Below are 27,518 nucleotides of genomic sequence, written 5' to 3' on the forward strand. Positions count from 1 at the left end.
GTAGTTCTGCAGCTTCATATTTCAGTGACAAGTCTGGAGAAGGGACTAAAGCAGAGCTGACAAAAATAAATAAAATAAAATAAAGTGGGGGAAGGCCGGCGAGGGAGGGAGCGTGGCGGCGATCCAAGGTGATTTCCCGTAAACCACATGCTCCGGAGGGACCTCTTTATAAGGCCAAGAGCGAGGCAGGCGGCAGTAAGGACGGAGAGTAACAGTAGGTCACAGGCAGCATTTCCTGGGCTTCGCGCAAAGTGAAACAAGTCCCAGCCCCCCTCGCCGGCCGCTGCGCTGCAAACGGGATATTAGCTTGCGAAAAAAAGGCGCGCCCTCTGCTCTCTCGCAAAGCCGGATCTTAAATCAACGGATTTGGCAGTTTTTGGAGTGGGCGTGTGCGGGGCAAAGGTAAGTGCCCCCTGGGGTACTGTAGAGGAGCACGCTCGGAGGGCCCGGCCGATTTCTCGCCCTCCTCCTCCTCCCGCCGTTTTCTGAATCTGAGCCATTCACTTACGCCGATACAATAGCAAGAGTTTTCGTAGCTTGGGTCTCCGGAGCCCTGCAGGGTTTTGCGTCCCTGTTGAGTCCTGGGGTGTTTACTTACGAGTAAGTTGACGCCTGGGATCGCAGCCACGGAGCCCGCTCCTAGGCATATTTACCCTGAGCTTAATTAGGGCTTGCTTCCGACTAAGCGCGCGGAGGTCCGCCCTTGTTGGTGTCAACTTTACCCCCAGGTGGTTTGACTGGAGGGGGGCGGGTTGTCAGTGTATGCGGACGCCGAGTCGTGTATCCGTGCCGCCGCTCTCGGTTTTTAACTTTTTACATCCCAAGTGTGCCGACTTAACTAAGGGCTTGTACTTGGGGGCACCCCCGTCTTTCTTTGTGCCTTAGCCTAGATCCAAGTACTTCGGCTTCTCTTTTGCCTGTCTTCTGGTCCTTCTCTGCCTTTCCACCTCCCCTTTCACGCCCCCTCCCTCTCCGGTCATTCTGCACAGACGCGGCATGGTGTCAAAGGCTTAAGAGACGAGACAGCCGTCTTGGGTGTCTGCCTCTTCAACAGTATTTAGTCCCCAAGTAAGTGTGCATGGGGCTGTAGGCTCGGATAGTTGCAGTGCAAGCCTAACCAAAAACTTCCTAACAAGTAGAGCCATACAACAATGGAACCAATTACCTAGAGAGGTAGTGGGCTCTCCGCCACTGGAGGCATTCAAGAGGCAGCTGGACAGCCATCTGTCGGGAATGCTTTGGTTTTGATTCCGACATTGAGCAGGGGGTTGGACTTGATGGCCTTATAGGCCCCTTCCAACTCTACTATTCTATGGTTCTATGTCTCTTCAGAAGTAAATCCTATTGAATTCAGCTGGTCTTACTCCCAGGTACAAAGGGGTTAGGGACGACAGCTTTAGTTTTCTTTGGTTGTTGCTTGGTATTGGAAATTTTTGCAGCACTATAATTAATTAGGTTGTCTTGTTAGCATCATATGCCGTGAGGCTGTCTAGCATTCACAGTGTAAATATTGGCTGGAGTGGAGCTGCCCACATGATCTTAGAAAAGAAAAGGATTGTTGGATTACCTTTTATTCGGCGACCGTATGCAGGCTTTGAAGCTACACGCCAGTACAAAAGCATTGTGATGCCAATATGGGGGTGTTTTGCTGAGATCTGAGTTTGGACCTGAGATTGCCTGGGCTCTGCCTTGCAACCCAGAAATAAAAGGGATGTCTTTAAGCATATGCAGAGTGCTTTCCCTTGCTAGTGATGAATGGTGATGCATCTATGCCCAGTGTGAAAGGACAAGCTTTCCAGTTCAGAGGGTGAGACTGCCTCTCAGGCTCTACTCTCAACCTACAAAATGCAGTTATCTGTTTTTTATTATTATTATTATTATTATTATTATTATTATTATTATTATTATTAATTAGATTTGTATACCGACCCATAGCCGAAGCTCTCTGGGCGGTTTACAGCAATTAAAAACATTAAAAACAAATATACAAATTTAAAACACTTTTTTAAAAAAAAAAATAAAAACACATGCCTGGGAGAAGAGGAAAGTCTTGACCTGGCGCCAAAAAGATACAGTGTTGGCGCCAGGTGCAGCTCATCAAAAATATCATTCCATAATTTGAGGGCCACCACTGAGAAAGCCCTCTCCCTTGTTGCCATCCTCTGAGCTTCCCTTGTTATATTCCTTGCAGGTTGTTAGGCTGAACCAGCAGGGTCAACCTTACTACTGGATAGAGTAGCAGATGCTGAGGAGTGGGGAAGCAGTGGGGAGGTGTTGGAGGAGAGAACAGGGTGCCTACCATGCAGCCTGCTCTGTGCCCTCTAAAGCTAGCTTGCTACCCTTGGGTGCAGTGGAGGTTACTGTCCTGTTACCAGTGTTGAAGAGTCAGCTGTCAGTTGGATCAGTGTCTATATGTGGACCGTGTGTGTGTGTAGATTGTCCTTCACCTCTAGTAGCAGAATGTCTTGATTCTGGACAAGATAAGGATTAAAAAACTTTTTACAGTGAAATACTGTAGAAGCTCCTAATACTTGAAACTCTGCATGCACTCACCCACCTGTAGTAGGGATAGAAACTTTAATCTTCAAAACTTTCTGTGACTGGGCAAGGTTAAATAAACCAAGCATGGGAGCTTTTTCCAAATCTGAATGCTTAATGTTTTTATTATTCCTTCCCCTTTTTTCTTTATTTCTTTATTTATGGTGCCTATTTTCTGTGCCCAGTGAGTGGATGGAAGGCTAGGTGCATTTGGGGGGATTTCCCAGGACCACAGCATTTTTTGCTGCTGGATGCAATGACATAAAATGAGTGTCACATGAGCTTGATATAAAGTGTCTTGGAATGGAAAATGCCAAGGAACAAGGTGTGTGAACATGCAAGGGCATGTAAGGGAGGGACTCTCTGCTTGAATAGGAAGGATGTAGGAATTAAATGCCTAGGCCAGCCTTTCCTATCCTTGTGCCCTCCAGATGGCTGGGGATCATGAAAGTTGTACTCCAAAACATCTAGAGAACATCAAGTTGTGGAAAGGTGGCCTGGGCTAACAGAGAAGGAAGAGTATGAAAGAATAGACAAAGAGAGTGGGAAGGAATAGTCTCTCACTCTTCTGAGTGGCATCGGAGATTTCATGGCGGTTGCTAGAACATGAAATACATGGTGTGAAGAGTGATGGTGAGGTAATCATAGGGGGGAAAGTCTGGTGTGTGTTATATATTACTGGCCAAAGTGGGGGTGCCTCCATTGTTCTATGGAGATCTTTTCTGCACTGATACCGAGGAGTTAGTTACAGAAAACATATGTTCCTCACAACAGAACTGTAAGACACTTTGAGAATGTTAAAACAAACTGTCCATCCATCCTGCCATTAGCTACCTACCATATTGTTCCTGCGGAGGGAATTCCACAGATAGTTGTCTCTGTCTCCGATCACCACCCACCTTGCCACGGACTATGAGCAGGGCCTCTGAGGCCAACATCAACATCTAGGCTGGTTCATGTGGGAGAAGGCAGTAAGTACTCTGGTTAGGAGGCTGCTGGGTAACATCCAAGTGCCCAGCTTTGCAAGGGAGCACCTGGAGATGAGCCTCTGTTAATATTGGGAAAGTAGCTGGACCGACAGTTTTTCATCTCTGGCAATGGCCAGTGTTGGCTGTCTTGAACAAGGACGTATGACATCTATGTAAAATGATTTCAAGGACGTTGGTGGTTGCCTGAATCTGAGTTAGACTAGAGCCACCACCCCTCCCCCCCCTTAGCATTGCTCAATTGGCTGTTGTATAGTTTTGGTCTCTGTCTGAAACAATTCCTCATCCCTCAAAGAGGGTAGTCACAGTGGTGTCTTGTGGTGCTGCATCCCAGAACTAATGCTCCATGGAAGAAACAAAAGATACATGTTCATTTTTGTTAACCTCTGCGATTTGGATTTGGATGGAATAGCAGAATTGGCAAGAAATGCAAAGGAGGGAAATTCCCAGTTGAAGGCCTCAACTTCTTGCTTCCAGTTGCAGCCTGAGCAATTTCAGGCTGTTTGCTGTTGCTTGGAAAATGGAATTTGGTGCTATGTAAGACACTTCAATAAAAGGAAGATAAAGTGACTTGGAAGAGGAGAGGGATAAGAAAGGAAGGCTGATTAATCATAAGAGAACTTGGATTAAAAAAATTCCTCACTTCCAACACATTGTGTAGCAGTAAGGGTGGTTTTAGTTTCCTCTCTGCATGGGGAAAAAAACAGCGCTGTCACAGGCTGGCAAAGGCATCTTCATCTGAATGTGCAAAATCCAGCTGAGCCCTAAGAATTGGGAAATTCCCAGCTTGGCTGCAGCTGACCTCTCTGTCTCCTAAAAAGAACACGGAAAAGGGGGGGGGGAGGAATGGGAAAGGAATGCTTGGAAGCCAGATTTAACTCTTCAGAACCTGCTTGGGAGGGTCCACTTGTGCTCTAAAATGTTACACATAGCAGAAGCATCAGTCGAGAAGTAGGACACCGCTGGGCTTCCTTATGTCTGCTGTTTAATGCCTGTGTAGTAAATGGTGCAGACTCCATAAATAGATACGCATAGAGCTTTCTGCAGGTCATCATGGGTGGCAGAGAGAAACAGTTATCTTTGGAGCAAAACAGTTATCTTTGGAGTCATGCCCAAAGTGTAGATTTATATATATAATGGCAACTTCCTTGCACAAGAAGGCCTAGTGGGAAAGCATGAAAAGTATAAGTCATGGAAGGAAATAACACAATAGTTAAAATCTTAACTCTCTTTTTAAAAACATGAGCTGCAGTCATATCGACTACATCTCTATCCAGATGAGGTTTAATAATTCTTAGATGTAACCATCATCTCAAATCTCCTTTAGTAAGATGTTATGACTAGATATTTGGGGGTGGTGATGGGGGGAATGTTAATGATTCTCCAGCAGTTGTGGCTTGGAAGGATAATGTGTGGCAAACCACACTGCAAAGGAGAAACTAATGGAGAGTCTTGTAAAAAGAGTTAAGTAAATGTTGTGACATTGTATTGTATTTAAAAATAGCAAAATAGGCGTAATACCAGGTTAGCCAGAATTAAGTGTTTTGGGATGCATTTTTTAATGTAGATTTACATTGAACAGAAACAGAATGAGATTGAGAGAGGAGAAAGTAGATAGAGTTTTTCTCCCTCTCTCATAATCCCAGAAACCGTAGCCATCCAATGAAGCCAAATGTTGAAAGATTCAGGATGGACAAAACCAAGTACTTCGATGGACAAAACCAAGTACTTCTTCATTCAGTGCATGGCTAAATTAAGAATTTGCTCCCACAAGAGACAATGGTGGCCACCAACTTGGATGGCTTTAAAAAGGGTTTCATGGAGGATGAGGCTGGCTAATAGCCATGGTGGCTATCGTCTACCTCCAGTATTGGAGGTGGAGTGCTTCTGAATACCAGTTGCTGGGGAGCACAAGTGGGGAGAGTTGTGGTGCGCTCAGATCCTGCTTGTGGGCTTCCCACAGGCATCTGGTTGGTCATTGTGGGAAACAGGTTGCTGGGCGAGATGGGCTTTTAGCTTGATCCAGCATGGCTGTTTTTATGTTCTTAGGAATATTCTTGGGCGGTTTTTATTTACAGAGGCAGAGGGGTGCATAAGGGGACGGACTACCTCCATATTTAATCCTGACACTTTCTAATTTGTTGTACAGAAAAACATGACCGCCCACGTTGTATTGGCCTTGCTCCTCCTTGCAGCCTGCACTATCCATGGGGCAGAACAGAACCACAGAGGGTGCAATCGGCTCATCACTGATTCTCACCTAAGGAGCCTGTCTGATCTGGTGAGTTCTTTTACAAATAGTACAGCAAGGAGAGCAAGGCAGGAAAGCATGGGTTAGAAATTGAACCACCTGGGCCTTATGCTGGGCAAAGGCAGTGCCTGTCCTGGTGGCACCTTTGCAGTAAAGACCAGTTCAGCAATGCAGCCAGGCTGAGCAATGCTAGCTTTATGGAAGGAGAGTGGCCCCTATTGCCTGGTGTATCAGACTGAATGGTACTGTGGGTTCCCACAAGAGTTGGTCAAGATGAAAAATTTCACAATGAGGCCAAAAGCAGTAGCAATATTTGACACTGGTATTGTGTTTTCAAGTCCTCAAAAGTGCTTAATGCCCATTGGCCTGGTTTGCACATAGCACTAAGCAAAGGCATAGCTGAGCATAAATGTGCAAACACATGGGTACTCGTCCTGCTGCGCTACCTAAAGCTAAGCCATGGTTTGCCTTAGCATTGGGTCTGAACTCTGCCTCATGGGTTTCCCCTCTCCAGACATAACACAAGCTGTAGCCAAGGTTCGTTCTTGGCTTACTGCTTGTGATTTGTCTGAGGGAGGCAAACAAACCACCACAGGTTTGAACCTAATGCGAAGCAAACCAAAACACATACAGTCCTTCTAGGAATGGCATGAAGCTACTAAGTCCTCAGGAGAGTGTTCCTGCTGTTCAATAGTTCAGTCTAGCTGGACAGAACAATAATAAGCCTCTGTATGTGTGTGTATGCAGCCTTGTAGATTGCTGTACTGGCTAGGGATGCTTGAGGATTTTTTTAGGGTTGCATTTTTAAGCAAATACACGCAAAGCTACTAACACTGACAACTTAACAGACTAGTCCATCTATGCCTAGAATGACTGCCTCTTCATTCACATGCCTTTCTTGCCCTAAGGGCAGAAGTGCAGGAAGGGGAACCTAGGCATTGAGAGCAGAACAGAGATCTTGAAAGGACGTTGAATGAATGGTTTTAATGGGAATAAATAGTCATGTTAATTGGGAGAAATGGAGCCAGTGTTGTGAGGAGGGAGTGCTAAGACTGAGTGTGCTACTGAAAGGGAGGCTTAGCTGGACAGAGCCTAGACTGTGCTGTGAGCTTCTGCAGGCTGAAGAGAGTTTTTTGGCGCAGTTCTGCTTTTGTTCCCATTTTACCTCTGCCTCTCTGAAGAGTCCCTAAAATGTGGTTTTTGGGGTGGGGATCACTCTACAGATGTCTGAAAAATGAAATGGACTGCCTTCAAGTCGATTCCGACTTATGGCGACCCTATGAATAGGATTTTCATGGTAAGCGGTATTCAGAGGGGGTTTACCATTGCCTCCCTCTGAGGCTGAGAGGCAGTGACTGGCCCAAGGTCACCCAGTGAGCTTCATGGCTGTGTGGGGATTCGAACCCGGTCTCCCAGGTCGTAGTCCATCACTCTAACCACTACGCCACACTGGCTGTTAGGATGGTAATAATGCATAATTTCAGCTGGGAAGTGCTAAGGCTGTTTTAACCTGTCAAAAGAGAATTCTTATAATGCGGAGAGCCAGTTAGAATGATTCAGAACTGTTTGGGAACAGTTTTCTGGAATTTGTCCCGATCCTGCCTAAATTACTGGGGAACTGCTGGGAAGTCTGTGCTGCAAGAGTCATCCTTGTGATTAATTGGCAAAGATCCTGACTCTGTTCATCCCTGCAAGGAATTCTGTAGGCTTGGATGGAGATCCTTGCAACTGAGAGTGGAGAAGAGATTGTGGCAACAAAGGGCAATAATTAATTAGTTAACAGGACTAGAAGTAACCAAGAAAAAAGTTAGTTTTGTAGGACTGACTGAAGGACTTTGTAATTGGGAAACGTGGCGTCCTGATTTAGGAACTGGCAACTGGAGAGAAGTGTGTGGAGGATCTGATGGATAAGGAAATGGGACTTGCTGGCACTTTACCCTGCAGAAGGGCAGGGAGACCTCAGGCTCTTCCTCCATCCCCTTATCAAAATACTTGCATAAGACTTGTTGCTTACCACCTGTGGGGAATCTGATGATTGGTATAACTACTAAAAGATGCCTGGAGCTGCTTGGGATGAAACCATAAGGTCTTCATACCTGCAGCACCTATGTAGAACTCATGGTCAATATGATAGGGCCCTGCTCGGGTTTCAGGTAGGGCCATTAACACAATGGTAACATCCCCATGGAAACCAGGAGAAGCCAAGAGGCCCTTGAAATAATACAAGACTTCTCACCTCTGTTTACTGGTGTCAGTTCTGGCATCAAGCTCATATAGACGTTAGATGCTAGGATAATAGTCTTGGTTCCAAAGAGGCTGATCTAGAACCAGATAAAGAGTAGGTGGTGGATTTGGCTAATGAGACAAACCTAAGTTCTTCTAGCATGTAAATAGTGGATTGCCACTTCCTACCAACTTTGAAAGAAGTGCCAGGCCAGCTCAACCATAGAGGCAGACTATGTGCCTGCCTAAGAGTGGCGCAGCTCCAAGGGGACCCGCGTTGCCAAAAAAAGCATTGCTTTTGTGCTGTTTCTGTCCTGGTCAGCTCCCCATGCATAAACTGAGTGAACTCTGGAATCTACTCTTCAGTGTTTCTGGGTATACTGCTGGCTCAAGTAGGAGCACTGTTTTCTTCTGCAACCCCCTCTCCCATTCTACATAGGGTGGCACAAAAACTTGAGCTGGTCCAGCATAGTGGTTAAATTAAGGTCCTTTCTCTGCCAACTTGGAAGTCTCTTACCTGCCACCATTTCTTGATTTGTCTTTGAAGGTAGGTGGCAGTAACTTGAGTAAAAAGCACAAGCACTAAACTGCTTCATAATGTTAATAAAAATATTTGTTTGTTGTTTTTAAAAAAAACATTTTCTTGATGTTTATAGAAAAACTAAAAAACTAAATGGAGAGTTAAGACTGGGTCTATAGGAGAGGCTACGTTTATATCCTGAATGTATCGCTAACTGTCCCTATTTCTGGCAAGTCACTGTCCCCATCCTTTTGGCTTTGAGGGATGCCTTCTTAGAAGTTTGTTGATACGAGTTGTTAGCATTGTTATGGGCTTGGGGGTTGAGATAGATTATTTCTATGGGTTCCCTTCCAGCCTCTGATTTGGAACCCTGCACATGGAGGTGGGCTCTGCAGTGGACCATCCCTGCTGGTCAGATGAGCTTCTTTTGTTAATCTAATAGAGTGGCCAGGTAGGTTAATGGGGCTGTCAAGAGCCCATTAACTGGAGAATGGGCCAGGTGGATCCTATTGTTACTGAAACTCTTCAGGAGAGCCCCCTCCCCACCTAAGAGAGGCTTGTGTTTTGAGGAAGGGCTGTCTGTCTGCACCATGGCTGTAGGGTGCTTCCTGTAAGCTTGATGGAAAATGCAGACCTATTGGACTGCTGATGTTTTGAAACCCTCCATCTTAAGCTCAGGTTGGAATGTGTGTAAATAAAGAAACTATATTTCATAAACACACCACAGTCTCTGCTGACCTTCTTTCCAAGGAAACCAAACCCCTGGGTAAGTGCAGGGGCCCCTGGAAATCTCTCACCACTTGGAGATTGGGGTGGTGAGCAACAGTATTGTTACTTTTCAGGGTTCAGCTCTTTTCCCAGGAAAGCTAATTCCTCACTAGTTAGATTGGCATATTCTGTCTCTAGCACACATGTTGACAAATGGTATGGCATCATGCAGTGCACAGCCTGCCATTTAGCACACTTCAGCTGCTGAGGTATATCAAAGGACAACTTTGTAGTTCTAGTACATTCTGTTGGCTAAAGCAAATTGCCCTCTTAGTGTTTCCAAGCCACGAAGGTTGTTAGAGCTATTGCAGAGTAATTGTAGATGGCATCCATCAGGCAGTGAGAAGCCTTTAACAATGTGTAATAGTGAGGAGGTAAGGCTCAGAGTGAGCCTTGATGTGAAATTAGGGATGTTACAGTCATGTCCCAAATTTCACCTTTGAAAATGTTGGAGGATAATGTTATAAAGCCTTAGGATTACCTAAATTACAATGTAGAATCAAGGCCATAATAGGTACTAATTGTCTCCTGTTTGAGAATAACACAACATCCAACTTGTTACAAATAAGCTTCTCTTCACATATTTCTCTTAGCTAAAAGTGATTCCCTATATTTGGCTAATGCTAACATTACACAACCACTCCTCAATAGAGATTCTGTCAGAATAGTAAAAAGTTAGCAGCAATTTAACTCTGCACCCACAACTATAGCTTAGCATTACAGCTACCTCTTGACTAGCAGCCAACTCTTACATTATTTCCTTTTTTTTAAAAAAACTGTGGAAATATATACAGAAGAAGGCATGGCTCAATATCAGAAATTGTCTTCAAAACATTTTGGACTCCTGAACAGTGACACATTCTTAAAATGTATGGAAAATAACTATTAACTGTACTGCAAATTCTAATCTTGCTTTTTTGCAAGCCTTATCCTTCTCACCTTTACTTAGAATAGGCAATTAAACATTTTGGAAGGAGGATTAACACTGGTTTCCTTAAGAGTTAAAAAGATCACTTTCACTTGTTTAGACTGTGGGGTCTGTAGCTTTCTTCCCCCCCCCCCAAAAAAAAATCTCCATTTTTTGCAAAGCAACTTCTTCTCTCAATATGCCTTGCTTACCTTAATGGGTAATAAATCTTAATTAGGAGACTAATGAATGAAGACATAAATATCGTGTAACACATAAGATGAAATGGAAGTAGTCATTCAGATTTTAAAAAGTGATGGGGAGAGAGATTTGTAAAATGTGCATTTTGACTTGCAAAGTGATGGAATTGTATTTTTAAAAAATGGTTGTTCTGCTGCCTCTTTAAGTTTCTTTGCAAGAAGCCAGGGTGCAAATAAAAAATGTTGTGCCGCTTGCCAAGGATTAAGTTGCCATGCTGATGGTTGCTGTGTTGGCATGAGAAATATTATTCTTGGTTCTCCAGAATCTTGTGCTCTCTTAGCCAAATGAAAACTGGATCACATTAGGAGAGGTAAAACCAAAACTGAAAATGAGATGTTGCTGCTTATGTTTTCCCTGTCTGCTAGGACGGTGAATTTAAACTTTGCCGCTGGGCGTTTTGCTTGCCTCTACCTGGGCTTCTCTCTGATGAATAAATGTTGCTAGTGACTACTCTGTCCAGATAATTAAGCAAATGTTTCCACTTCAGCATGCCTTCCTGGCAGTCCCATCTCTTGTCAGCCTGCTTCAGAGGCTGAAAATCATTCCCTGATTACTTCTCTGCTGGCACTAGTCTCAAATCCCTGGAGAAGTTCTTTAAAAATGCTGAGTCAGCACTTGACATGCAAGGCAGAGGATGGCAGAATCATGACTTCTGCCTCTGGGTGAGGAGAGGTGTCTGGTTCCTGTTTGCTTTAGTAAGGATTAACAAAGCTCATAGGTGCCTCAATAGCTATAAGTCAATAATGCCTCTTCACAACACAGACTGCTGCAATAGTTGTTTCCCAGATGCACTGACATGGAACACAGCAGAATACGCTCGTGTGTATGCTGTCTCTGAAGATCTCCAAATCCCACTTCTGCTCAAATGTGCTGTGTGTATTTTCTGACAAATCACAGTTCAGAAACTAGTAATGTGTATATTAAAAGTGTCTTCTGTGAACTAAAATACCTGTGCTCAGCTGAGGTGTGGTGGAGAAGCCCTAACTAAGATGCTTGCAAATTTACCCAGAAATTTTCTGGGCATTGGGGGTGGGTGGGTCCAAAAAGTTTCTGGGTGTATTTGCAGCATCTTGGCGGGTTAAGCAATTCCAGCAAAGTGATGCAATTGGCTAGCAGAGCTGAAACCCGGATTACCAGTCCTGCACAAAACTTTTTAAAAGTGTTCTATGTACCTAAGCAGTCATTTTCTAAGTCTTGTCACACTGTCACTACGTGTCTGCCCCTACGTTTTAGGCTACTTTGGAGCAGGTGGTTGAAATCTCTAGTCTATCTCTTTGCAGTAGGCAGCATTATGTCATATGATACCCCCAGAATCTTTCCATTCCCCACCCCCAAAAGAGAAAAAAAATCCCAGTAGTGTAGCCTGGAGAGGATATACCTTCCAGTAGTCTGGCTTCCTAGATGAAGGAAACTAAAAGCCCTCTAAGGTGGTTGTTGCGACTTGACACTGTGCTGCTTTGTTACAGATTGATAGCCAGATGAAACCCTCCTGCTTGCGGTCCTTTCAGTATGTGGATGAGAGAGAGCTGGTGAGTTGGAAATGTGAAACAAGCATCAGCATTGCTGTTGCCGCTCCTGTGGGATTCGTGTGTTTACCCAAGAGCTCCTAGTGTTTAGAACAGGGGTGCAGAGCTTTTTCAGCCTGAGGTCCACATTCCCTCATGGGCAACCTTCTGGGGGCCACATACCTGGGGTGGGTGTGGCACAAGGGGGTATGGCCAGACATACTACACTCTCCATATTCCATCAAGGCAAGCAAGAGGTGGTATTACAGTTCAAAGACACATTTCCACCAAGTAAAATCACTAGAGCAGGACCAGGGAGGGGTATGCCTTGGGAAGATGTCACGGTCAGGCAATCTTGAGGGCCAGATTGAGAGGCATTCAGCCCCTGGGCCTGAGGTTCTCCACCCCCAGTTTAGAACACTGGTTTTAAACATTGTGCCTTTAAGGGAACCCCTTAACAATGTACTGCCTACAAGTTGATTCCAACTTACGGCGACCTATGAATAGGGTTTTCATGAGGCTGAGAGGCAGTGACTGGCACAAGGTCACCCAGTGAGCTTCATGGCTATGTGGGGATTCAAACCCTGGTCTCCCAGGTCGTAGTCCAACACCTTAACCACTACACCACACTGGCTCTCTACCCCTTAACAATATATGGTGTTTGTATGGGTTTGCATTGTGAGCCCATGCAAGCCTCAGGCTCGTGTACTCCCCCCTCCCTTCTTCTGGCACAGGCACAAATAGAATGGACGTTTTCATCTCTGGGTCCAAACCAACCACTTTTATGTCCAACTGCAGGGAACCCCTGTTTTTTTTTTTTTTTAAGACCCTGGCTTATTCAAACCGTGATGGTTTATGAGCCTAGTCCATTCTCTAACCATTGCTTAATCTAACCTGAGTTTGGACATAAAACAAGGAGCCCTGGTTTGGGATTGGTTGCTTCTAATTTATTCCTTGTGGTCATGCCAGATGAGGAGGAAACGGGCAAGCGCAAGTCTTGCATACATCACACGTTAAACACTAAACCATATTTTTTACTGTTTATTTATTTATTATTTATATCCTGCCCTTCCTCTCAGTAGGAGTTGTGTTTGCACTGAGCTTTTAGCTTAGCTGAGGAACTCTTGTACATATGCCAAAGAGTTGCAGTGCATTGTGGGTTATTCTGGGGCGTATCTGAGAAGGGGCACTCACTTCATATGGGATACTTGCTTGGCCTGTTGGCACTCTACTGCAATAGCATGCTGTAGAGGAAGATTAGTAATGGTAGATGAACTGTCTTTCTAGCAGCTTGTCTGTCACTCCTGATCTTCTTACTGAATCATCCTCAATGAATCTTCTGAGGAACCTCAAGGTTCTCTGGAACATAGGTCAAAATCCACTGATTTAGAGAACGTATGAACTAAAATCTTGCAAGGATAAGATTGTGGTTGAACCACCAGTCTTGGATTTGGCAGGCTGCCTCTTCCTGCCAGTCCCAGCTCCCTACAAGATGTTGTACGAGTCATGGGTCTCTCAAGTTGCCATCTGTATCATGGAATAGTATTCCGTCTGGAATGGATATGGGAGTATTTTCCCTGATGGCTTCAGTTTTTTGGGGGAGTCCTTTTTTTGCAAACTGCCCGGGAGGGGGGATTCCTCAAAACTATTGTTGCCCATTTGCTTGGACTATCCTTCTGGACCCAATCCACATGGTTAGTCAGTGGGAGAAAGTAAATCAAGCAGACACTGAGTCTTTTCACTGCTGCCACTTTTATCCTTGCTGGTACTGCCTGTTGCACTTTCTGTCTCCAAGCAAGTGAAGTGGCAGCTACCTCTGGGTTATGATTATGGTAGCTGCTATACAATGCTGACCTTTGATGCTAGCCCTGAGTCTTTCCATGGCAGACACCTGTCATTATTGTCTTCTAGAACAACACTGAATGCTTTCTCAGAGCGGCACATTCACCACTAAAAAACATTCTTGATGGAATTGAATTCAAGAGCAATACTCCAAATCATAAGAAGCTAGAAGAGGTAAAAGTCTTACACTTGAAAGTTGGAAGCTGCATGGATGAAGATGGACATGATGAAGATGAGAGCAAGGTAACTTCTGCTGATCAGCCTTGCAGTTCTCACAAATGGTAACAGAGCTGTAGTGAGGCTTAGGAGACTAAATGGCAACTGCATCTTGTGTGCTGTGAATGAAGAAGCAAAGCAGAAAACTGATCATGTTTGTATGTTGCATGTCCCTGCACTACTAGGCAGGGGTGGAGAACCCTCTAGACCTCCCAAAGTTGCTGGACTACAATTCCTATCATTCTTGATGGTTGGATATGCTGCCTGGGGCTGATGGAGGATCACATGTTCCTCATCCCTGAGCTAGAGTCTTTCCTTTGAAATTAGCAGTCCGTTAGGACTGATCTAGGCATGACATTATTTGCATCTCTGGTCCTAGGGTGCATGATTTAAATAGATGACACAGGGTTCCCTGAGTCAGATCATGACCATGATGTAAGGGAGAGGGATTTAATGCATGGTGCTTCAACTGCCATCCTAATGCAAATCAAGCAGCCCATGTGCTGGTTATTTGCAATGGGAGGAAAATTCTCATTGATGGATCTAGTGACATCACAAGTGATATCACTTCTTTTCCACACTACTGTGACTTATTATACCCCTTGCTTTGCTGGGTGCTCTCCATATGGGGTTCCCAATCAATTCTTGAGAGTTCAGAGTACAGCACTGATTGCTGGAGATGCAGAAACCTGCTTCTGTAAACAGATGGTCCCTTGCTGAGTCACAGTGACTGCCTCTTGCTGCATAGGCTGCCTTGGATAGTTTTTTAATGATGGAAGTTCTGTTCTGACAGAGTCAGATAGTGGCTCATTGGTATTTCTCTCTCCCCCCCCCGCGCTTTCTGTTTGGTTCTCAAAGCACTGCATCAAGAGGTTCTACCTGACTGCAGAGGAGATGCTGCAGCTGGTGTACAGCTACTTCAGCAAAGCTAAACAATTCTTTTATAAAGCAAATTTCAGCCATGATTGCAGCAGTGTCTTCCAGAAGTGTTCAGACTCTCAAGGAAAGGGGACAACTTCTCCAGGTAAATGGGTAGAGATTTCTGGGATTTGCATCTGTTGACATCTGTCAGGGCAGCATTTGAGGAACAACATGCTTATAAGTTACTTTGGTGTTCCCCAACCTGTCCAGATGTTTTGGGCCACTGCTTCTATTGGCCTAGCCACCAAAACATCCGGAAGGCACCAGGTTTGGGAAGCCAGAGTTAAATGAAGCATCCAGAGCTTCTGCTTGTGTGCATTTGTTTGTGTGCAGCAGGCTTCTCTGTGTATTTACACTTGTAATGTGTGATTACTAACTGCTAAAGTGCGAGGCTTAAGTCAATAGACATTTCATGTTTTCAAACTACACAATACATCTTTGGTTTCAGGCAAGGGTAAAACTGCCTGTGCTTGGGTCCAACAATCATTCAAGGTCCTGAGCATGCTTGACAGGACAAAGTGTGACTTTTAGCATAGAATCTGTTGTGGGGTTCCCCCCTCTCAATGCTATGGAGGTCAGCTTTAGACGCTTCCACCTCCCCCTATCCCCAATAAAATATGTATACTCCTATGGCTTAAGAGAAGCTTTGAAACACGTTGATAAGGGCTGTAAAAAGCCCATGTGAAGGGTTTGTTCTAGCCTTGACGTTTTTTGTCATGCAAGGTACTGTCAAAATGTACTCTGACCTTTTAAAATGGTAACGTTGTCTGTCTACTTGTGGTCAGACACAAGTATGTCAAGAAAATCCCAGAAGTGGCTTGGCATACCATGGCGGTATCTGACCTGCAGAACTGGGATCTTCTGATGGCCACTGTGAAGATTTGTAGATTTCATTCTTGTGGTGGTTGTCAAAACAGGTGGGTGGGGTAGCTGGGCTACGTGGATGGATCGGTTGAGAAGGCATTGCATTCTTGTTCTGGTGTTTACACACACACCCCACACACACACCCCACACACACCCCAACTGACTTTAAGGAAGAATTGTCTTTAAAATATTATAGTCTCCATCTTGAACGGTAGTGGAGATTGCCCTGTCAATAATCGTGCTTAAAAGAGAGTCATTTACCTGAGCCACAGGTATGGGTACTATTGTCCACCTTTAAAAGATGCTCATGTGCTAAGGATTATTGCTGATCTGTATATCCTTGAGTAAATCACTTCCTAGGTTGGTGACCCTGAATATCCATCCCAATGGGCACAAGGACGCTGCCCTTTCTCTGAGTGGTGCTTGGGTGTGCTGGTGTGGAGAATGCAGTCACTGTCTTTCTTTAGGAGCTGTCTTGAGTCTGTATTCTATGTTCTGTCTCTGTGTGCACAGCACCTGTGATACTGGGAAGGAGAGTGAAGTAGGGTTAACATGCTTCCTGCCTTGATTCTTGCTTGGCATGTAGTAACATGTGGCTCCTTCTGCTGCTGCCCATGAATGTGCCTGCTAAATGTAGACGCTGGGGCATTTTCCTCATTTTAACTTTCTATCCAGCTGAATCTTGCTCCAATGCCTTTTCTCCAGAGTTGGTGCTCAGATCTCTTTGGTATCCCTTGTACTCTCTGCAATCCTGGGCTGCTTGACCTGCTCTTGGGGTTGCTGCCCTACCTAATCTTGCAATGTTCCATTCCATCCGTTCATCCAGTTATCCTCTGGAAACCTCCTGGGTGCCTTTCTCCTTCTGCTTTGTTCCAGTTTTTACATGTTTTGTTGCTTTTGGTGCTGATCTGCCCAGGCTGAGGTCTGGTCTTAGCATGGTGGTTTTGAGGGAAGGGACTGATTTGAGCTTGAAGCATCCGTTCTTGCATCTTTTTTTTTTTAAAGGAGGCTGGTTACTCTATGGCCATTCTTTCTCTTTCTCTGGATCTTTCAGGTGTGGTGACTGACCTGGATTGCAAGTGTCCAGCCACAAGCTCTATGAATGGGGGAGGCTCAGTTTCTCTCCTTCCAACCTTTGAGCCATTCTCTTCCATTGCAGACCAGCTGGACAGCAAAGAGGCAGCTGCCAGCACTCTCCATCTATCTAAGTTGCCTGGCACCACGCAGACTCAAGGCGGGTCAGAGGGTAGGACCAGGACCAGGATGCATAGGAGCACCCAAAAGGGCCAAGGAGCTGCAGAGAGCATGGATTTCAGGGTCAACACTGATGCTATCATGTCCTCGCCACCAGAAGAAATAGCATTGGCAGCTGTGTCACAGGGGCTTGACCCTCTGTCCATGGACACTGCATCCCTCCTGGATCCATCCCTAATCCTGCATCTGTGGTCCCCCAGGCTCAGAAACATTCATTCCCATCCCTCTCGTCCTAGTCAGCAACACACTGAATCCATGGGAATGGGGTCTCTTCTCCCTAGCTCTGGAGCTGGTAGCAGCCAGACATGGGCCAGTAAATTATCTTCTTTCCCTCCCCCTTTCTCTGGCTCAGCCAAACCCTCCCTCAGTAATCAGTGGCTTAAGACAACTGAAGTGGATGAGGCCATTCCAGGACTTGCATCTGATTGGGATATGACTGACACCAGCAGTGCATCCAGCCTAACTTTGGCATCTTTTGCCAGTTTGCACTCTGTGGACAGCTCAGGGGTGCCCTCCGGTGGCAGATGGGCAACACTCTTGCCCAGTGACCCAGCACTCTCTCCTGAGCCTGGCTCTGAGAATCCTGTCTCTGCAACACAACAGCTTTCTAGATTGGTGGTCACCACAGACAGTCCGTCATCTGCCAGGCAGGTATCCCCAGAAAGCTACTCCTGGGGGGAGCAGGGGAGCAGAGGTAGAGCCCCAGGAGTACAGCACAGCACCCAACTCCGAGAGAGACGAGCAGAACAAGAAGAGGGCCTGGCCAAGAACAGGGAACCGGAGGATAGCATGTCAGGTCCCAGCTTTGATCCGAACTTGATTCCTCCGAACACAGACAAGCACATCAAGGAGCCAGGAGCCAGAGACACCCAAGGGATGGCTGTGCCTTATGTGGTGGTGCCCAGTGTCCTGGGAATCCTGTTGGCAGTGGGAGGCCTGCTGTTCTACATGCATAAATCCAGGGTAAGGCTGAGTCTGACTTAAACTGCTCTCCCTTTATCCTCTGTTTTGATCACCTGGTTTGCAAATATGTGGGGGCATAGATCTCCCTTAAGAAAAGGCAAATGCTGTCCTAAAAGTGCCCCTCCTTGCATCCCATAATGTTCTAGTCCAAGCTGTCTTCCATTTACTTTTCTTTCCTTGGAATAAGGAAAAGGATTGGCCAGTGAGATCTTCTGGGTGCACACTTCCCATTGTTGCTTTGTCCTGGAATTGAAAGCAATCCAGTGTGTTCTACAGGCACAAGATAGAGCTGTTCTTTATGGGGAAAACTATTATGTGGCACCACACCCCAAAGTTTGAAAAAGTTCTTGGCAGTAAGAGTATAGTGCTAGGAGTGAATGCCACTGTTCTTCTGGGCAATTTTTGCGCAGATGAGTTCTCCTTCCTGTGACATAGTTCTCACATCTGTATAAAGCGACTGTGGTATTTTTCAGCCTAACTGGATTGAAAGTCTTATGTCTGAGAGTTGAAGGGCAATTGTGAAAGTGATGCCTTCCCAGTAGGAACCAAATGCATTTCATCATCATCAGTTGATTTCTGTACTGTTTTTTGGGCAGGGCTGCCAAAGCAGTAAATAGATGAATACAAAAGAAAATTCAACAAAACTACCGTAAATACAAAAGTACAATAAATTGATACAGATAAAATAGCAAATACCCAAGCACACCATGAATCATCCTTCCTACATACATGAGTCGCGTTTGTGCTCTCACTACAACATAGCTGCCATCCACAAAACAATTGCCCACACAATAGGCTTCTCCCTAGGAACAGCTGCAGCTGTGGCAAAGTTCTTACAGTTGCTCTCCAGGATGGGCCTAGCTGGCTCAACCTTCTGGTTCCTCATTGGGCTACAATTCTCCAGGTGCAGGAACAGAAGCAGATGCAGCTAAGAGATGCTGTGGAGGCTAAAGTTGGTGTTCACCTCCCAGCCAGCAGTAGTCATATTACTGCTCCCTGCCACAGCTATGAAGTGGAGGTCGACAGAGGTCTATGTACATGGTCTTGCTGATGGTGTCCACCTCTTCAGGCTCTAGGCAGGGCTTAACTATTCCCGTCCATGTTCATGTCCATTGCAGAAGAATTCTTCTATAGGAAGGGTGAGGAAATTGGAAATACCTCCTGTTTTTTCAAATTGCAATCTGTGTATATATTCAAAAGGTTGACTCTTGCTACCGGTGGAAGAGGGGATGTAGTTTGATTACCTTCTTTTTTTGTATACAAAAATATTTTGGATGCTTTCAGGTAGATAGCTTTTACCCATAGTACTGTAGTAACAGCAGCTTTTTATTAATATTGGATTCATCATTTGCCATCTGTAGTGAAATCCCCATCTGTGTATAGTGGCAGGGAGAGTGAGATCTTAAAAAAAAAAGTCTGTAGCAAGAAATTTGTTGCATGCTGAAGATGGTGAGCATAGAACTTCTAAGGGAAATGTAGATGAAAATGGCAAGGTATTTAAAAAATGGCCTGGGTGGGAATCTGGTGGTAAATCCTGGCCTGTGTCTGTGACATCAGTCCTGTAGATGCTAATGGTACTAGCATAGATTCCTTCCAAGGAAATGCCACTTATGTTTAGGGGTGGATATGGGATGGCCCTTCACCAGCAACTCTGGTTAATGGGGGAAACTGCTGATTTAGCAGGACTCTACTACAAAGAGAATTCACTGGGGCAACATTTGGCTGGTCTAGTCATGGCTGTGTGTCCTGGGACAACCATAGCATTTTGAGAGCCCTGCCAACTCAACAATACTGGGAATGCAATCCCACTCTTCCTTGCTTCATGTCAGCATTCCCTGTTGTAGTAAATGTTTCCTTCCTTCCATGTAGATCCTAGCCAGGAGGCGACTACAGAGAAATGAGAGAAACATGGAAAGGTCAGAAGGAAGGTAAGAAGCTAGAAGACTTGTCTGTACAACTACGGGTCTTAATAGGCCCCTTGCTTTCAGATAGTTGACTCATATAGATCCCTCAGTTTTTGGGGCTACAACTCATTCCAAGCTCCTATGTCTGGAAACGTGGCTTGTTCCTCACACAATGCAGTTTTGGGTCCCTGCTTTGACACTGAGCTGACTAGCAGCTGTTTGGGGAGGGGAAGATACTAGATGGGATTCCTACCACATAGAGAGCAAGGTATTCTAGTGATGCATTGCTGTTCCTCCTTTTGGTCTCAGTGTTGGACTTTTGATCATTGTTTTTCTTTCTTTGTAGGCCACTGAATAGAGGGGAGGAACATATGGAGTTGCAGATACAGGAGGAACTATGAGGTAAGAACATAGGAAAAAGCCTTTGGTCTGATTCAGCAGGGATATCTAGTCCAGCATTTTGTTTCCACAGTGACCAGCCAGATATCTCTAGGAAGCCCACAAACAGAGTGTAGGCATGTTTTCTTCCCTCCCACTGAAGTTCCCCAGCAACTGGTTTTCTGATCCTGGACATAACATATAGCCATTGATAGCCTTATCCTCCATGAATTTGTCATAATGTCCTTCTAAGTTGGTGGCTGTCACTGCATCTTGTTGAAGTGAATTCCATAACTGTAATTACGTTAAGGGCTTCCTTTTGTCTCCCATTGTTCAGTTTCATGGTACGATCCTGAGTTCTCATATTGTAAAAGGAACTCCCTGTTCACTTACACCTCTGTCCTCGGAGTGTGTGTATTTGGAGGGGTTGCGTGTTTCCCACCTTGTGCTAGAGATTGCTGGCAGGGAAAATGCAGCTGGAACTGAGGCACATATTTGTGTGCAAACAAATCTTGGATGGGCATGGAACCTTCAGGTTTGGAAGCAGTTCTCTTATTACAAGCTACAAGAGACAGTCAGGTAGGAGGGCTGATACCTTTTGCCCAACATGGGGATTTCTTGGATATATCTGGCTGGCAACTACTGGGATGGTGGAGTAGCTGGGTCTCTCATCTGATCTAGCAGGACTGTTGTGATTTTTGCATGGGGGCTCAGCAATTAGTTTATCAACCAGCTGAATGCCGTTAGGCACATGCTACCTGCTACCTCCTTTCTGTATAGGTACATGCTTCCCGTAAATGTACCTAAGTGCAATGGAATGTGACTTTGTCCTTGGGGGCAGCAGATAGGGATCTATACAATTTATGGTGCATTCCTAGTTGGGGCTGGGTGGGAAATGACTTAGCAAAACTACCACTTTCTTGTGTGACTGTGCTTTTTTGTAAAGCTGGGGGTCACCATTGCATAAAATCCATGTGAGAGCAGACATTGGACCTCTTGGAACTGCCTGGGTCAAAGCTGGCAATCCTTAAAATCCATCCTGCTTCAAAGGCTAAAGGAGGCTAAAAAGAGCCCTGTTTGAATGTCTGCTGCCACCTCCCACATTCAGTTTAAAGACTCCTTACCAGATGGAGACTCATGGCATTGCCATCAGCCAAATTCTCCTCCCTTTCCCTGTCCCCTGCTTACTTTGTTTTACCATCTAACCTGATGAAGGAGAGTTCTGGAACCTCCAAAGGCTGCAAGGTATTGTCTTAACTTTGGTTGACCTAATAAAGTGTACATTTTCCTAAACTTCTGTGATTTGCGTTCCAGGACTTCATTTAGATCACCCACGCATGATTCTGGGTTGAACTTAGGACTTGTGGGAGGGAGGGCAGGCTGCTTAACCCTCTCCAGCTCAAAAGTGCATCCACACTGGCTATAGCTCGGGGGGGTGGAGCATCTGCTTTGCATGCAGAAGGTCCTAGGTTCGATCCTTGACATCTCCAGGTAGGGCTGAGAGAGAATCATGTCTGAAACCCTGGGGAGCCTCTGCTGATCAGTGTAAAGAATACTCAGCTAGATGGACCAAAGGTCTGGCTTGGTTTAAGAACATAAGAACATAAGAAGAGCCTGCTGGATCAGGCCAGTGGCCCATCTAGTCCAGCATCCTGTTCTCACAGTGGCCAACCAGGTGCCTGGGGGAAGCCCGCAAGCAGGACCCGAGTGCAAGAACACTCTCCCTTCCTGAGGCTTCCGGCAACTGGTTTTCAGAAGCATGCTGCCTCTGACTAGGGTGGCAGAGCACAGCCATCATGGCTAGTAGCCATTGATAGCCCTGTCCTCCATGAATTTGTCTAATCTTCTTTTAAAGCCGTCCAAGCTGGTGGCCATTACTGCATCTTGTGGGAGCAAATTCCATAGTTTAACTATGCGCTGAGTAAAGAAGTACTTCCTTTTGTCTGTCCTGAATCTTCCAACATTCAGCTTCTTTGAATGTCCACGAGTTCTAGTATTATGAGAGAGGGAGAAGAACTTTTCTCTATCCACTTTCTCAATGCCATGCATAATTTTATACACTTCTATCATGTCTCCTCTGACCCGCCTTTTCTCTCAACTAAAAAGCCCCAAATGCTGCAACCTTTCCTCGTAAGGGAGTCGCTCCATCCCCTTGATCATTCTGGTTGCCCTCTTCTGAACCTTTTCCAACTCTATAATATCCTTTTTGAGATGAGGCGACCAGAACTGTACACAGTATTCCAAATGCGGCCGCACCATAGATTTATACAATGGCATTATGATATCGGCTGTTTTATTTTCAATACCTTTCCTAATTATCGCTAGCATGGAATTTGCCTTTTTCACAGCTGCCGCACACTGGGTCGACATTTTCATCGTGCTGTCCACTACAACCCCGAGGTCTCTCTCCTGGTCGGTCACCGCCAGTTCAGACCCCATGAGCGTATATGTGAAATTAAGATTTTTTGCTCCAATATGCATAATTTTACACTTGTTTATATTGAATTGCATTTGCCATTTTTCTGCCCATTCACTCAGTTTGGAGAGGTCTTTTTGGAGCTCTTCGCAATCCCTTTTTGTTTTAACAACCCTGAACAATTTAGTGTCATCAGCAAACTTGGCCACTTCACTGCTCACTCCTAATTCTAGGTCATTAATGAACAAGTTGAAAAGTACAGGTCCCAATACCGATCCTTGAGGGACTCCACTTTCTACAGCCCTCCATTGGGAGAACTGTCCGTTTATTCCTACTCTCTGCTTTCTGCTTCTTAACCAATTTCTTATCCACAAGAGGACCTCTCCTCTTATTCCATGACTGCTAAGCTTCCTCAGAAGCCTTTGGTGAGGTACCTTGTCAAACGCTTTTTGAAAGTCTAAGTACACTATGTCCACTGGATCACCTCTATCTATATGTTTGTTGACACTCTCAAAGAATTCTAATAGGTTACTGAGACAGGACTTTCCCTTGCAGAAGCCATGCTGGCTCTGCTTCAGCAAGGCTTGTTCTTCTATGTGCTTAGTTAATCTAGCTTTAATAATACTTTCTACCAGTTTTCCAGGGACAGAAGTTAAGCTAACTGGCCTGTAATTTCCGGGATCCCCTCTGGATCCCTTTTTGAAGATTGGTGTTACATTCCAGTCCACTTTCCAGTCCTCAGGCATGGAGGAGGACCCAAGGGACAAGTTACATATTTTAGTTAGCAGATCAGCAATTTCACCTTTGAGTTCTTTGAGAACTCTCGGTTGGATGCCATCCGGGCCCGGTGATTTGTCAGTTTTTATATTGTCCATTAAGCTTAGAACTTCCTCTCTCGTTACCACTATTTGTCTCAGTTCCTCAGAATCCCTTCCTGCAAATGTTAGTTCAGGTTCAGGGATCTGCCCTATATCTTCCACTGTGAAGACAGATGCAAAGAATTCATTTAGCTTCTCTGCAATCTCCTTATCGTTCTTTAGTACACCTTTGACTCCCTTATCATCCAAGGGTCCAGTTGTCTCCCTAGATGGTCTTCTGCTTTGAATGTATTTATAGAATTTTTTGTTGTTGGTTTTTATGTTCTTAGCAATGTGCTCCTCAAATTCTTTTTTAGCATCCCTTATTGTCTTCTTGCATTTCTTTTGCCAGAGTTTGTGTTCTTTTTTATTTTCTTCATTTGGACAAGACTTCCATTTTTTGAAGGAAGACTTTTTGCCTCTAAGAGCTTCTTTGACTTTGCTCGTTAACCATGCTGGCATCTTCTTGGCCCTGGCGGTACCTTTTCTGATCTGCGGTATGCACTCCAGTTGAGCTTCTAATATAGTGTTTTTAAACAACTTCCAAGCATTTTCGAGTGATGTGACCCTCTGGACTTTGTTTTTCAGCTTTCTTTTTACCAATCCCCTCATTTTTGTGAAGTTTCCTCTTTTGAAGTCAAATGTGACCATGTTGGATTTTCTTGGCAATTGGCCAGTTACATGTATGTTTAATTTAATAGCACTGTGGTCACTGCTCCCAATCGGTTCAACAACACTTACATCTCGCACCAGGTCCCGGTCCCCACTGAGGATTAAGTCCAGGGTTGCCGTCCCTCTGGTCGGTTCCATGACCAACTGGTCTAGGGAATAGTCATTTAGAATATCTAGAAACTTTGCTTCTTTGTCATGACTGGAACACATATGCAGCCAGTCTATGTCCGGGTAGTTGAAGTCACCCATTACTACCACATTTCCTAGTTTGGATGCTTCCTCAATTTCATATCTCATTTCAAGGTCTCCCTGAGCATTTTGATCAGGGGGACGATAGATCGTTCCCAGTATTAAGTCCCTCCTGGGGCATGGTATCACCACCCACAACGATTCTGTGCAGGAGTCTGCCTCTTTTGGGGTTTCGAGCTTGCTGGATTCAATGCCTTCTTTCACGTATAGAGCGACTCCGCCACCAATACGTCCTTCCCTGTTTAAGACAGCTTTCTGTGTTCTAAGTTACCTTTCCACTTAGGCAGCAGATTCTTTTAGCTTCCCCTATCAAGAGGCAATAGCCAAAATTAAAAATCCCTTTAATTGGCTTCCATTTCAAAGAAGGAAGAAACACTGAGCAATCTCTCCAAACCCAGTTGAGCCTAAAGAGATGACACAAGGCTGTCCGTGGTTGGCTGGAAAATTGGCCAAGTGTCAAAATGTATACCTTGCAATATGACTTTCACATGCCGGGCCAAAAAATGGCTCTTTAACAAAACCAAACAAAACCCACCACCACCTCCTTTTGCTAGTTTGGCTCTGTTAATTATCTTCTATAGTGCTGCTTCTGTTGAGATTGTATCTCTCTTATCTGCAGAGAAGCGATTTATAATATTGCTGCTAATTTTTATTTGTTGTCTTGTATGCATGCACTGTATTCTGTTCATAAGCTGCTCTGATTCCCACTGAAGAGAAAATGGGGTATAAATGATTTTATTAAAAACCTGGCTTGGCGGAGTCCCATGGGGGAGCTTGTAATGCATGATCTTGGCCTGTGCTTAGGCTCCCCACTTTGTGGTTAGATGCTGCATTGTTGTAATGATTGTCTTCTTCTTTCCAGCTGGACCCCTTTCCCTCTGGGATGTGAAGCCACGTGGGGGTTGGACTGTAAGCCCCTCTTTTAAAAGTACAATCCTCTTGTTACTACCAGGAGAAATTAACATAAACTGGACTCTAGGAACTGAAGCAATTGCAGTCCCTTCCCACGAAGAGTGTTCTTTTCCCTCCTTTTTTTGTGATGGACAGGAATTCATTAGGAAATGGACACTATATTTATTCCTGGCATTCGTGGTTGGCTTTTGCACTTAACTGCAAGCTGCCCTTTTTCTGCCAGTCAGCCAACAAGCTGGAGCTTGATGAGAAGGATGGAAATTGTTTGGAAGCTGACTTTGAACTTCAAAAAACCCTCTTCTGATTGTGGGAGAGGGAATTTCTAGGAACCACTGTGCCTTACTGCCTTCGGAAAGGGTGACATCCCTTCCAGAGAAGAAAGGGGTTGAATCTGCAGTTTTGAACAGCTACATCTCTGGGCAAGAACAAACACTTTCAGAGCTTCTAGCTCCTTCCTCTGAATGGAGAAGATTTTAGGATCTTGGGCCTTCTATTTTTTTCTTAGACGTAACTCCATAATGATATGAATTGTGGCAACTTGTGGTTGTTTTAGAGAGGACAGGCACTCTCCTCCCCTCACCACTTCTTTTTAAGTTGTGTGCGTGCATGCGTGCGTTCGTTCTTCCTTGGGCTGCATAATATTCTCCTCCTCTCACCTGCCAAACATTCTCCGTGTTTAACTCGCCAAATAGCCTAGTGCATTAATCTGCTATCCCAGTGGCCTTCCATATCTTCATTCCAGGTGTCCACCTTTTTAGTCTCTCAACATACAAAACAGGACCCACTTTTAACTTTTAAAAATCTTTTTACTAGAACAAGGGGTCACTTAATAAAATTGATTTTAATTGCATTTTAGGGCAAACTAGAAAAATAAAGTACATACAATACAACCATATGGAATTGGCTGCCACAAGATGCAGTTATGACTTCTAGCTTAAGATAGCTTTTTAAAAATAAAAAGGTAAAGGTGTCCCCGCACTTGTAGTGCGAGTCGTTTCTGACTCTTAGGGTGACGTCTTGCGACGTTTACTAGGCAGACCGTATATATGGGGTGGGATTGCCAGTTCCTTCCCTGGCCTTTCTTTACCCCCCAGCATATGCCGGGTACTCATTTTACCGACCACGGATGGATGGAAGGCTGAGTGGACCTCGACCCCTTTTACCGGAGATTCGACTTCCTCCTTCCGTTGGAATCGAACTCCGGCCATGAGCAGAGCTTCGGCTGCATTAGCGCCGCTTACCACTCTGCGCCACGGAGGATCTTTTTTTAAAAAATAGGATTAGATAAATTCATGGAGGAGAACAGGTCTGTGAATTGTTATTAGTTATGATGGCTAAATGGAGACTGCATGTTGAGAAGCAAATGTGGCCCTAAGTACTAGCTGCTGAAGCTGTATCAAAGAACAAAGGGGCATGATCACCTTCAAGCCCTGCTTGCGGGCTTCTTTGGTAGACTCCTGGTCGGCCGCTGTGGGGAAATGAAGAGCTGGACTTGATGGACCTCTGGCCTGCTCTAGCAGAGTTTTATCAACTAATCTCTCTGTCCTTACAGAACAGAAGCAGAGCCCTGCTGGATCAGACCATAAGTCCTACCTTGTGTAGCATGCTGTTGCCACAGTAGCCAACTAGATGCCTGTGGGAAGCCCACAAGGGACATTTGAGCGCATTAGTCCTTTCCCGCTGTTCCCCAGCATCTGGTATTCAGAGGCATAGTGCCTTTGATACTGGAGGTAGTATATAACCATCATAACCTTGTTTCTGCCTGGGGGGAAAAACAGCTTGCACCAGTGATAAAACCATATCAGTTGAAATCCAGTAGATTGCGCAACTCCCATAATATTGTGAGCAAATGGAGATAATACATCTATCCCAGTCTCCCTCATTGTGTCCTGACACAAACAGGGATGTTTAGCAATTCCTTTTAAGCCAGGAGACTAACATGAGCAGATCTAGCTGTGATGTGGCTGCAGCTGTAACTATAGCCATATGAGAGATGTAGCTGTTTTGAGCTGTTGTTAGATTATCCTCTTCCTGGAGCTTGCTGAACAGTGCAAGTTAAGCACTACAGAACTTAAATATATTGGTTCTGTGTAATGGTCCCATGGTGGAC

The 27,518-nt window shown here is 45.0% G+C and overlaps 1 protein-coding gene across 6 annotated transcripts; it reads left to right on the forward strand.

The window, feature by feature from the left end:
- Positions 1-26,113, forward strand: CSF1 (colony stimulating factor 1). Of its 6 annotated transcripts, none has more exons than XM_061632596.1 (9): positions 1-128; positions 5,674-5,805; positions 11,921-11,983; positions 13,871-14,044; positions 14,876-15,041; positions 16,858-18,020; positions 19,890-19,948; positions 20,271-20,326; positions 25,359-26,113. In XM_061632596.1, the coding sequence occupies exons 2-8, from the start codon at positions 5,680-5,682 to the stop codon at positions 20,323-20,325; spliced, it is 1,806 nt and encodes a 601-aa protein (XP_061488580.1). In that variant the 5' UTR covers positions 1-128; positions 5,674-5,679; the 3' UTR covers position 20,326; positions 25,359-26,113. The 6 variants fall into 6 exon arrangements, with proteins under 6 accessions (XP_061488580.1, XP_061488576.1, XP_061488582.1 ...); XM_061632592.1 differs by lacking the exon at positions 1-128 and adding an exon at positions 155-402; XM_061632598.1 differs by lacking the exon at positions 1-128 and adding an exon at positions 155-402 and having other exon boundaries at positions 16,963-18,020.
- Positions 26,114-27,518: the final 1,405 nt, after the last annotated feature.

Source organism: Rhineura floridana, chromosome 6, assembly GCF_030035675.1.
Source record: "Rhineura floridana isolate rRhiFlo1 chromosome 6, rRhiFlo1.hap2, whole genome shotgun sequence".
Classification (NCBI taxonomy): Eukaryota; Metazoa; Chordata; class Lepidosauria; order Squamata; family Rhineuridae; genus Rhineura; species Rhineura floridana.

Excerpts from the sequence above, each read along its gene's own strand:
- CSF1 (XM_061632596.1), top strand. The coding sequence starts at position 5,680 with ATGACCGCCCACGTTGTATTGGCCTTGCTCCTCCTTGCAGCCTGCACT. Across the intron at positions 5,806-11,920 it reads TAAGGAGCCTGTCTGATCTG|ATTGATAGCCAGATGAAACC; the intron begins GTGAGTTCTTTT and ends GCTTTGTTACAG. Across the intron at positions 18,021-19,889 it reads TCTACATGCATAAATCCAGG|ATCCTAGCCAGGAGGCGACT; the intron begins GTAAGGCTGAGT and ends CCTTCCATGTAG.